Source organism: Dysidea avara, chromosome 1 (genome assembly GCF_963678975.1).
Source record: "Dysidea avara chromosome 1, odDysAvar1.4, whole genome shotgun sequence".
Classification (NCBI taxonomy): domain Eukaryota; kingdom Metazoa; phylum Porifera; class Demospongiae; order Dictyoceratida; family Dysideidae; genus Dysidea; species Dysidea avara.
The window spans coordinates 9,159,612-9,171,984 of record NC_089272.1 but is presented as its reverse complement, the minus strand read 5'-3'; the positions used below and the strand labels follow the sequence as shown (position 1 = coordinate 9,171,984).

At 37.4% G+C, this 12,373-nt stretch overlaps 1 protein-coding gene across 2 annotated transcripts; it reads left to right on the top strand.

The window, feature by feature from the left end:
• The first annotated feature begins 2,205 nt into the window (after window positions 1-2,205).
• Window positions 2,206-12,007, top strand: LOC136255637 (histone-lysine N-methyltransferase set-17-like). Of its 2 annotated transcripts, none has more exons than XM_066048454.1 (5): window positions 2,206-2,343; window positions 6,504-6,590; window positions 10,356-10,454; window positions 11,315-11,595; window positions 11,650-12,007. In XM_066048454.1, exons 1-5 carry the CDS (start codon window positions 2,295-2,297, stop codon window positions 11,902-11,904), a joined length of 771 nt encoding a protein of 256 aa, XP_065904526.1. In that variant the 5' UTR covers window positions 2,206-2,294; the 3' UTR covers window positions 11,905-12,007. The 2 variants fall into 2 exon arrangements, with proteins under 2 accessions (XP_065904526.1, XP_065904525.1); XM_066048453.1 differs by having other exon boundaries at window positions 2,217-2,343; window positions 6,501-6,590.
• The last annotated feature ends 366 nt before the right edge of the window (window positions 12,008-12,373 follow it).

Here is a 12,373-nt window from a genome sequence, read left to right as displayed (position 1 = left end):
CTACAGACCTTCAGCACTTGTGCTGTAAAGCCTAAATAAATAAATAATAAATGGACTGAATGATTGTTGGAAAGGTCTCAGGATGGATGGACCGCTTCTTTGATTTCTCCAATACAAACTCCTACTTTTTCAATAATTGCAAGAACTAGACATGATCAATACAAACATCATAAAACTCAACTTCTTATGAATTGCTCTATATGATTCTACCAGAAAAAAAAATCTATAGTATGATAATGGCGAGATGCCACTATTTAATTGACCTCTCCAATAGATTTGGTATTGCAGAAGTTGCTACTTACTACCATTTGTTATAAAATTGCTTGTTAATGCTTTAATATTGATTTAACTTTGATATCATCAGATAGAGGACGCTTATGTGGTGGCTGAACAAAACTGATACCATCTCCAGAACAAGAGTTATGATAAATAGACAAGGGTGCACAACAGGCACATATAGCTATAGCCTGCTAACCCCCCCAAACAAACTACATAATACACATCAAAAACAAGTTAACAACTACAACAGATAAAAACATATACAAAAAAAAGTTAATAGAAAACGACAAAGTGCATCGAAATGCAGGACAAGTAGAGACAATTGAAGAATCTCCAACTATGCTGCTGGTGAGTCATGAACAGAATTTTTCTATTTTTCTACTAATTTTGTGACCTCAGTTTGATGCTTCTATGAAGATTACTGCACCTTAAAAAGATTTGATTATTTTTAGCCAGTCTGTTTTTGCTCATCCCCCAGATACTCCTAGATCCATCAAGGCTCAGGTTCACCAATACTGACGAGAGTCCTCTAAGGAATGTGCTGTTGAGATCAGAAGCAATCTTTCTCCACAACTCAATGAGCTGTTGACTTGAATAGTGAATCTGGGGCCTCTTCTTGGCTTTAGCATTACAGGACCAGGGTTTCCATCTTAATAAGCAGGAGTTTTGGGATGTGCTCCACTTACACTATGGATGGACATTGCTGAATACTCTAGTGTGTGTGGCACAACTTCACTAATGATCATACAATGATATGTCAACATGATGGTTTGACTTTTGTTTGTTATATGACCTGCGTGACATTACAGCTGAGTTGCTTTCAAATGTTTGTAATGATGTTGCTATCAAGCCACCTCTTCAACCTCTCAGTGGAAAAATACTCCTGGATCAGCTAACTGACAAGATGATGCTAGAGCTGACATCCATGCTCGTGCGACAGCAAAATACCCTTTTTGATAGAAGGGCTTTTCATCCAAATGCACAGAGCTACTGTAATGTATCAATACCAACTGTGTATAGATGTCACAAGGTGCAGAAGAAGAGGGAATATATATGGTGATCGTGTCTTTGAGGTGGAGTTTGCTTCTTTTACTCCATTGGTTTTTGCAACAACTGGGAGCATGGGAAAAGAAGCAATCACTTTCTATCATTGGTTTGCCGATCTCCTCTCAAAACGCAATGTCTCATCCCACACTAGTACTTTGGAGTGGCTTCGCTGCATCTATCTTTTTCATTGTTGGGGTCAGCGACCATGGGAAGTCACTCCATATCTTATAGGTCATGGCCTCTTAAGTGGCCCGCATGCAGCTCAACACTATAGCATAGCTAACTCAGTAATTGTAGATCTTGTGTGCGTACACTTTGAGTTTTTGATAATACCTCTCATTGATGGGAGTGTGTTTCTAGTGTATAGCTATAACAGGACATATAAAAATTTTCTGGCCACTCCCCGACGCGCCTAGTCTCGTTGCCAGACCCTGTTTTTCCGCACGGCGCTTATCGATGGAGCTGGCGTTTATAATTTCCGATCGATAAGCGCCGTGCGGAGAAATAGGGTCTGCATGGCAACGTGAGATTTCGAGGTTGGGCATGGCAATGTTGCTAAAAAAATTTTTTCGCGGATTTGCAAACACTCCCAAAATGTTCGCAGACTAGCTATATGGAGGTACTAATATTTCAAGGCTAAAATTTTCGCTGATAACACCCAAAACCGCGAAATCAGCTACCTCGACCGGACCAGTTCGAGTAGCACCCTAGCTACATTTTAAAAACATCTTCTTTTATAAGCTTACGCTACAACACAAGTGATAACATCGACCTTTATGCTCCTGCTGTCCTTTTCGTGTTGCTCCTGCTCGGTGGACACCTTAGGATCTATGCTAATAAAATTTTAATCGTAATGCGCTTCGCCGATAATGCGCCTACCTCGGCGACTACAGCTGAGTACGCCAGGTGCACGTAGCAGCTGCTGTGAAGCGAGATGGAAGTATGTATCGTGGAATAATAGGTGGTAAATGGAGTTGGTTGCAGTTCATCATAGAAAGAGGGCGCAGGAACGTGAAGGTACAGTAACTGTATCGGGTAGCTACTGTAATGAGGAGAATATTTTTTTTTTAAATTATGGAACTAAAGTAATCGAGGGATAGGTAGCTAACGACGCGGCTGAAATTTCCTATGTCCCCTCTGAAATTATTTCTGAAATATAAAATAATGCCTGAAATTTTGTACATTTGAAAGTTGATATAAAATTACGGATTTTATGATTTAAAATTTACAGAAGGTGCACTTTGCCTGTTGGCTTTCTGTACTTCTGAATACAGTGTGAATGGATGATTCCTCTTTCTGGTGCCAATATAGTCCTGCATTAAAGTCCAAGGGGGAAAGAGAAGGCCAGGGGGGCAAAGCTTATCTACATTCCTTACTGCAGCTTTTCGGACACTTTTACTTCTCATGGTCCTATTTGGCCTTCACTTAAATCTGTCCAAATGTGAGTTTTGTTAGCCATCAGGTGACTCTTTTCCTGAATTCCCAACCAACACAAAACGTGTGACCACTGAAGGGTTTAGAGCTCTTAGAAAGAGTTGTGGCTGCTTAAGATAGCATTTCCATCTTGGGTGTTGTTTGGGTAACTGTAAAATTGTCCATCTTTGAACAGTTTCATTCACTATATTATTGGGCTTGAACAGTTTGATCTTAATCTTAAAACCTGCTTGAGTCGTATTCTACAGTGTACCCTTCCATGTAATTCATGGTGTCAAGCTACTTAACCAGTGGTGTAGCTACCATTGAGGAAACCGAGGCAGCTGCCTCGGTAAAAATGCTTGACAACAGCCTGAGCAGACCTGAGATTTGGCACCCCGGATTTTCTACTCAAATGTTATTAGACAGCATTACTGTACCACACATAATAGAATCTATGGCTGTGGTACTAAGCAGGGTTGGAGCCCACAGTGACATGTATGACTGGACCACTTTTCAGCTACTTGAATTTGTATGAAAAAGATCGAGATACTCTAATAGAGCAATCATCGTAATAATTCTAATAGAGCATTCACTACAGATTATAGCCGCTGTTCTCATTACACTGCTTGGTCTGAATCATTAACATTAATTTTATGTTAATTGCCTTTAAATTACTTTTCAAAAGTTCCAGTGAGTCATCTGCATGGCATTGCATTGAGCTAATTGATAATGCATATCATGCATTAGCAGTTACAATAAAAAAAATAGCCTCCACATGCCATTTCAAAGCATAATTATATTTTCAAAATTTTCTGCATGCCCCTAGACTCCCTAGATTGACATGCTTAGCACATGCAGTTGAGTATTACATGAAAGAGATAATCTTTGACTTAAATATCACATCAGATCAATAAAAAGTATAGTGTGACCTTCATTGCAGTTCAGGGATGGCTTGACCATTCAAAATATCTCCAGAGTAAGTCAGTATTTTGTGTTGAGTACAATTAAACTAGTCTAATAATTGAAGCATGGTATACTGTAGCATTGACTAAGCTGAAGCATTACTTATGAAATGTAGAAAAACGCTCAGAGTCTCCTGAAACAGTTTCTTGCATCCAACCAGAGAGTCAACCCACAAATGCTGTACCACCCATGCTTGAAAGTGTGAATCAGTTGAGTCAGAAGCAGACCCTCTCAATTATGTCAGTGTATAAACTTTGCCTCGGTTAAAAAAAAAAATTCTGGCTACACCACTGTTAACCATTTCATTTAGGTGGTCTAGGTTTGCGTTCTTCTTACCATTCTGTTTTGGTAGCATTTGTCTACTGGCTTTCCTAATTCCATCACTAGAATTTCATGAGTTAGCCCTTCCCTGATGAAGATGTTGCTGCAATTGTCTTTGAGAACTTTTCTTCCAATCATTCCATTTCTGTTGCTTCTCAGCATGACTTACAGGTTGTTTTAGATCAACATCAAAATGACCAGCTTTTTGCTTCATCATGATTATCAAACATTTGAGAACAAGCTCGTCTCACAGCTTTGTCTGACTCATCTGGTTCCAGTAGTGGGTAGCTTAAGGCCGGTTATTCCTCAAGTATCACTTGGCCTTGGTCCTGAGTTAGTAGTCGGTCTTTGCTTATGGCTAGAAATTTCCTTATTTCCATTGTCACCACTTTGTGTGTGCCTTTCTACCATTGACCGCTGTGATGATCATCTTCTGGAACGTGTGCATATAGGCTTACATGTATCTGTCGACATAATACACTAGTTGACATTGTCTACCATGCTTTGTCTCAGAGTTCTATAAGGAGTAGAGAGTTTCTGGTGATGATTATTCTCCAGATTATCTGCATATTTTAACATTTCAGTTTGTAGCACTACTCAGGCTTCACAAAATTCATCCTCCTCTTCTTGTGTTGGAGTAGCTGCTGCAGCTGGGGAGTTGGTAAAGGATGAAAGACATCGTGATACTGTAAAGGAAGTAGGGTGTGACTTTTCCCCCATGTTGTAGAATCATTTGGCATGTGTTCTCCATTTCCTCTTCAAGATGTACACTCTACTGCTGATTGCACCACAGCTAAAGTATGAACGTATTGAGCTGGATGCAATTACACACGATCTTGAAATTTAGCTTATTTGTAGCACTGTTTGACCCGCTACACATATTTCAAAACCTTTTTGTTCAAATCCCGACACAATATTTACAGTCAATCAAATTTTCACTATGGGGAAATCAGTGTCCATTACAAACCTTTCTCGAGCTTGTGATGTAGCCAAATCACACATGTCTGTTGTTGGCACTTTTACTGTCATCACTACTCACCTGGTTAGCTGAATTGTTATTGAGAAAAGTCCAGTTTTCAGCTTTACCTGTTTTTTTTCCAGCTCAATTTGTACATACAGTACCATAGAAGTGGTGCTTCTGCTCGACTGGCTCATAAGAACTTGCTTCAACACCTTCCAGTGTCACTTTGGATAAGTGATGCTAGAATGATTTTATGATATTGGGCTCTGCAGTGTGAAGATTCTGACATCCCTTTTATTTCTTAATGTGTAGCTTTGTATTTATAACAGTTATAGTGTAGTTATATGTAAGTTAGTTTGTAGTTTGGTTTAGTAGCTTGTTGCTATTTTGTAGCTGATTTATGTTGGTTTTTTTTCTCAATTTTATGGATTTTCTTATTTTGAAATTACTACTGAATTTTATGGAGAAGATGAACCAAAACTATATGATGTTCTTGAAGGATGAAATATGGGCACTTTTGTGACAATTTTGGCTTGTTACTTATGCCTTGAGAAAAATTTTTAAGCTACTGTTCACTGTCAAACTACTGATAAAGGTCTCAGCAGCTTAGCTGTGATCCTTAGTGCGTGAATTTATTTTGAGCCCCACAGGTCTTGTGGTCTGGGTGTGAGATGGGTGAGTACTTACTTGAGGGGAAGGTAATATGACAGTGCATGTGATCCGAAATGTGCATGGAATTACTGGAATTTAGGAGAAAGATGAACTAATATGCCTTGAAAGTTGAAATTAAGGGCAGTTAACTCTCTATCTTTGAAAGTTCATAAAAGACTTTCGCTTGTTACCTATATACCCTTCATGAGTGCTGAGTCTCTTGTCTTGATTGAGCAAATGACATTGTATCAATTTGTATGTGTATGATTGTTTTCTTTTTGGCTTAGGGGTATGACACCTTCGCAATCTGTACACGATTTAAAACCAGATTTGAGATTTGAAATCTGATTTGTGATTTGTATATGATTTGAAAAGTCACATGTCATTACTGTCACACACAGCACAGTTCTCTTGATCCGTAAGATGCAAAGATAATTCTATTAGCTTCCTGAGACTGACGAAAACTTGTGCATGGTTAAATTTGTTAACCTGTGTGAGAAACCTTCTTTTAAACATCACAGATCTGCTACCACATAGACTTAGCCATAAAATTAGTTGTGCTGCTTAGAAGCCATTAGTAAGTCAGTCAGTCAGTTAGTAGAAAATTCCATTTTAATTCATAGAAACTTTATGGAAGCATGCCACATCACAATGGAGGCATTTTTAGCTAACCAATACTTCCAAAGGGCCATTGAGGCTGGATTTTGGTTAGAAGTTTTCTTGAGAAAATGCAAAATTTATAATCCTATTTTACAATACTACTGTTACACGCTGTACTGTATGATGAGACCAGAGACATATTTATTGAGGTTTCTGGTTGTTACTGTATGTTCTATTTGAGCATTTCCTTTTTGTACATTAGCAGATATTGATGTGGAGTACTCTCCAGTGGAGAAGCAGAAGAGGATTGATAACGGCACCAAGCAAATTCCTAAATGTATAAAGATAAAAGGTAAGAATATGTCTAAATCATATATTTCTTTTTAATCTTTAAATCTGCTATTTAGAACAAGAAAACTCTTTTAGAAGAACAAATATATAAATATCAATGCCCTAAATTTGGTTTGCCTGCCTTCCTGCCACAACCACAAGACTAGAGGCTAAGCAATGGACCATAAATTATGGCCATTAATTTATATACCACAATACTTAACTCATTTCTGGAATGTGCCTGTTGGGGTTCCGATGAGTGTCTGCTTTCTGTGCCTTGCTTTTCCTTTTACCTCAGCATCATGCTGGTCATCATATTGATGCAATGAAACCACATAGATAAATTAATACCAACTTTAAGGTTCAGATACAACCTTTGAAGCTTTGACAGATTTGTATGTAGCTATAGTTATTATGTAGTTGTTATGAAATAATTTATTGTAGCTAGGGATGCATCGATACCACTTTTTAGCAGCTGATCGGATGCTGGTACATTTTAGGTGGAAATCTGGCCATCTGGTCATTTTAATTTGACTCAATACATTGTCATAGAGGCATTATTTGCAAGAAACAGCCAGTAATGTATCTGCACTTCTGTTTAATAAGCCAAATAAATACTTGCTAATGTCTTATAACACTGCTTGTTGGTTTTGTGGCCATCAAGCATTGAACCATAATGATCATTGGCTTCAGTAAATCATGTTTTCTAGCTCACTACCCATTCAACTGTACTAACAACCATAATCACAGGCTTCATATGGGTATATATGTTCTTCTGTAACAGTCCATTCCACTATCTAGGTATGCCGCCATCTTTAACTGAAATAAAGTATTGGTTATAGTATCGGACAATTGAACATAACCAATACTGATATGATACCACTCAAGGTATAGGTGCATCCCTAATTGTAACTTTATAAAGCAATAGCAATTAAGAGTTATGGTTGATATTAAATTGTCATTTTCACTCCCATTGGTTAAAGACTTTGTATGATTGGCAGCTGAAGAAAACATAAAAACAAACCAACAGTGACGATGTTTTAACCTTACCACATTAGAAACCCTTGATTTAACTGTTGCTACAAGGTTCTACTCAAGTATTAAACTATGCTTTACTAGGTAAGAATGCTCTTCTTAAGCAACATATGCAGCTTTCCCAACCTACTTCTCCATTAACAATAGGCATGATCACTTGTGGTGCAAGCTAGTCAGACAGCAGGTGGCTTTGTGTACAACTAGCTTCAATCACTTTCTAAACATTACACTCCATGGCGAAAATGGTTCACCTCATGATAAACCATTGAATCCCTGCCGACCATTTAATTTTCTGTAATAAAATTTCAGTCGTTAAAGTGAACTAGTTTGCTTATTCGAGCATCACTTACACCATTTGAATTTTGCATCCTTTGAACCATTGATCGAATGTAGCACATTTATTTGTGCACTACTCCCTTGGTTCCATAACTGTGATATACAAGTGTGACTGGCAATGATTACTGTACATGGCTGTTGTATTAGGGTGGCTGCTTTATTATAAAAAGGTGTGAAATAAGATAATAATTATTATGGTGATATTATTTGAATGCTCAAAACAAACAACCAGATATTGGGAATAGTAATCATCCAGGTGGTATTCAGTAACAAATTCAGTGGTAAATATTCATACCTGATCATGAGCATGTAATCACATTAACATAGCACCTGCATGTATGATGATGATATTTTGACATATTCTTTTTACCTGTTTCTCTGTGTATAATCTTGTCTACAAGAATGAGGCACAATGCTATGACTTTAGTGACCAACCAAGCTTGCTGCAATATCCATTGAATTGTTTGTACAGATCTGTGTTTTTTGACTTCCACAATCTGCCACTGGTGGGTATGGCATTATTTTCTCTTGTGATGACACCACTCCACCATTATCCACCACCACCAACAGATCCTTAACAACACTTGACTGCTGGCAAGCTCTACTGTGTCTCCCAGAAATACATTTACGGCAATACAAAGTATAATTTTACTAGCAAGTTTAACTATATACCATCAACTTCAGCTAGAGCTTGAAAGAGCTGATGACAAATTTGTTGATAAGACATGTGATCATTTGCTCATTCCCTCAGTCTTCAGCTTGTAACCTCAGATCCAAAAGTTGATGGCATTCTGTTGTCAGGACAAATTAAAGTAGACACTGTTGTGATAGCAATCTTGGATGCTGCAAAGAAGAAGTAATGTGTTGGTGAAATAATCTTACTGTCTTCAGTTTTTAAGCTGTTGTATTGTGTTTTAGTTGTAAGGAATGCAAGCTGATTTGTAGCTGCTTAATATCTCTGCATACACTTAAGTAATTCTCTTTTTAATTTGGTGTACTGTACTTTGCATGCAAAAAGCTGTAAATGTTTGCATGATTCTGCTTCTACCTTGTGCTTTATTAAAGTTGACAAGTCTACAAAGCCACCCAACTGTACTTAATGGATTATAAATCACATAAACAAATTTGTTGCTTATGTTCACTAGCTCTTTCAAGCTCACGCTGTAGTTGACAGTAGTTATACTCACTAATGAAATCATACAGTATTGCCGTAGGTCAAGTTTTTCTGGGACACAACTTTCCAAGAAGGAAAGTGTAAATTTGTTTTGCAGTTTTTTCTAAGACGTCTCCCACATGTTAATGAATGCTTCTTTGATGAGGGGAGAGTATGATACTTGTTTATCATTGCCCTTCAGAGGATGTCACTGACTCAATCACCTTGCCAACAATGAACGCTATACAAATATGGTCACTTAGTGATAATCCTGGCCTTTAAGTTTTAAAAAGTTAACCTTCTGAGATTGTATTTGGTAACAATTTTGGCTGACTTTTGTTGAATAAAATTGTAGTTTTGCTTGTTGTGATAGTCTTGTGTTATTGCCCTACTTTTGAAATACTTTAATATTTATAGCTCACCCCAGACTACCATGTGTGCAGTTAAGCCATCTACATGTCGTGCAGCTACTTCTACAATGGTATTGAAAGATAATAACTTTTTCAACATGTAAACTATGCTGCAAAATGCCTCCATACTATATTTTCTCAAGTAGTGTCTGGACTAACACTGTCTATACATATACTGTGTTTATTCCAGCTATGATTCCAGAGGGAAGGAAGCCAGGAATTTTGCAGGCATGCATGGAGCATTTTCTTTGGTATAACAGCCTCAGGCGCAATGACTGTTTTGTTACAGTATAATCGTGATAATCACAGAAATGTTTGTACCGATTGTATGGAATTGTCATAATTTTTGCTAGTTTAGTTGACATTTCATAATGTCTTTATTCTTTAGTGTTATTTATTACTGAAGTTGAGTGGGAAATATTTGCAATATTTGTTTCTGACAATAATTGTAAAGCAAAATATCAATATTGTCCATCACTAGTATACAGTACATGTAGTATCACTGTTTACCTAACCACTCCATACACTGATCTCGGCACCCACACCATATTCAAAGGAGTTTCAGTTAAAACCAATGCAACCCCCTGTATCCACCACTGATACTTCACAATAATTTTAATACTACAGGGTGTAGTTTACTGTAAAGGTAACCTTTAGTGATACTTGATGGTCTTTTCTACAAGATTTATGTAGTAAAGGAGACTGACTGTAATGAATAAAGTGCAGATTATTTCAAAGAAATAGGATTCTACATACTATATGTGTATATTGTGCATTCATCACATAGTCATGCATGTCCAATAGTAGCTATGGTGACAATGAATTGTTCAGTATATACACATGTCTATTGCAGACTTCCGTATAAGATTGACTCCATTAAAAGATATTCCTACCACACTGAAAACTCGTCATTCTGGGAACACTGGTGATGAAAATATTGATGGTGTTATCTGTAAGTGAAGATTGTGTATGGAAATCTAATCACCAAGAGTTCATAGTAGTTTGTAATTCATGACAATACAGGATTCTGCCAATGCTGGTCAGCATGCAGTAGCCAAAATAGCCACCACTACTTGAAATGACCTGACACAATTGCTACAAAACTGTCAATAATTGATGTGTTTTCACTTACGTAAACAAAACAGAAACCTTCTTTACTTTGATCAATTTTATCTGCCACTCAAGGGACAGAACCCTGAGAATGATGATAATACACATGTGTAGACTATGAAACTGACAGTGTATGGACTTGTATAATATGCAACTTAGTGTATATAAAGTAACCAGTTATTGATAGAATACATGTTTGCAATCAAACACACATTGTGTGGTGCATGTATATCTGTATAGTATAGTTGTGTAGTTCCACTAACATAATATTATGTGACTGGGTTTGGGAAACCGGTCTTATCACCCATGTCAGCAGATTTGATTTTTCACCATTAACACGAAGCTACATGAATAAACTATCAAATTTCATTACCAAAATCAGTTAGACTTGAGTGGTCTGCTTTTGCTGGCTACTTTTCCCAAGCACGGTGGCAATCCGTATGAGCGGTCTGGGGCCCTAATGGAGCTCTGGCCAGCCTAGGGTTGGCTGCTGTTGGCTACTTTTGTAGTGGATGCTCTGAAAGGTAAGGAATTGGTGTAAAACGTGTGAAAATTTGGTATACATAGCTTCAACCATTAGCAAGTTACCACACACTATAAATACTTAAAACCGACATTTCTTGATACTATTAAATACACAATAAGAGCGTTTTTCCCAGACTGGGTGAGTCTGGGTCACATATATTGTTTTCTTGTCTCCAGTTTGTGATGATTGTGATAAATCATATCATGGTGACTGTCCAGTACATGGTCCTCTAATACCATTGGATGAATTCCGGGGGTGGGACCAAGACTCAAAATCCTTTACCAGTGTACCAGTACCACTACAAGTTACAGTGAAGATGTCCTCCATTATGAATGCTGGCAAGGGAGTGTTTGCCAAAGAGTTTATACCCAGAAGGACTAGGATTGGTCCCTACAAGGGAGAAGTGGTACAGAAAGAAGATGTAACTAATGAAACTGATACAAGTTACTTCTGGGAGGTACATACTATTATAGTTTTAGTGTCAGTAGAACATATTACTCTTTTTGTTTAGGTTAAGAAAGGTAGAGAATTTTACTACATTGATGCCAAGAATGAGGAACATGCTAGTTGGTTGAGATTTATCAATTGTGCTAGAAATGAAGAAGAACAGAATTTATTATCATTCCAATACCAGGGTAATATTTACTGCTACACCATTAAGGATATTCTACCAGGCACAGAACTATTAGTATGGTATGGTGAGCAGTATGTCAAACTATTGGGACTACCAGTGGAACACATTTTTGGTAAATTACTGCTACAGTAAATACAAGTGTTAACAACAATGAATATTACTGACTGCATATGATAGTATTGGCTTGCGTGTACATACTGTTGTATGTAGTTGTTTTGCTTTGTATATAGACTTTCTGCAGTTATACATGTATATTATAGAGGTTGCAGCAATTAACATGTGGCAAAAACATGTAACATGTTTGTACAGGTGGAGAGCTTGTCTAGTTTTCTGATATTGCAATACAATGTGATCCTCCTCTACACATTTTCTATGCTTGTGCACCAAACAGATGGGACATTGTATAAGTACGTATATATATATTAGGAACTAGACTAGCTATGCTAGTATGTTATAATGCCTATATTGATGATTATTTCACCATGGTGTGAAGTAGCTGTCCATGTTTCTGTTGTGGCAGAGCACCACAAAGCATTATGTTGTATAATTTTGGTACAGTGGACACTTGGTTGTGTGAACTTCAATGGTCTCTGGCAATGGA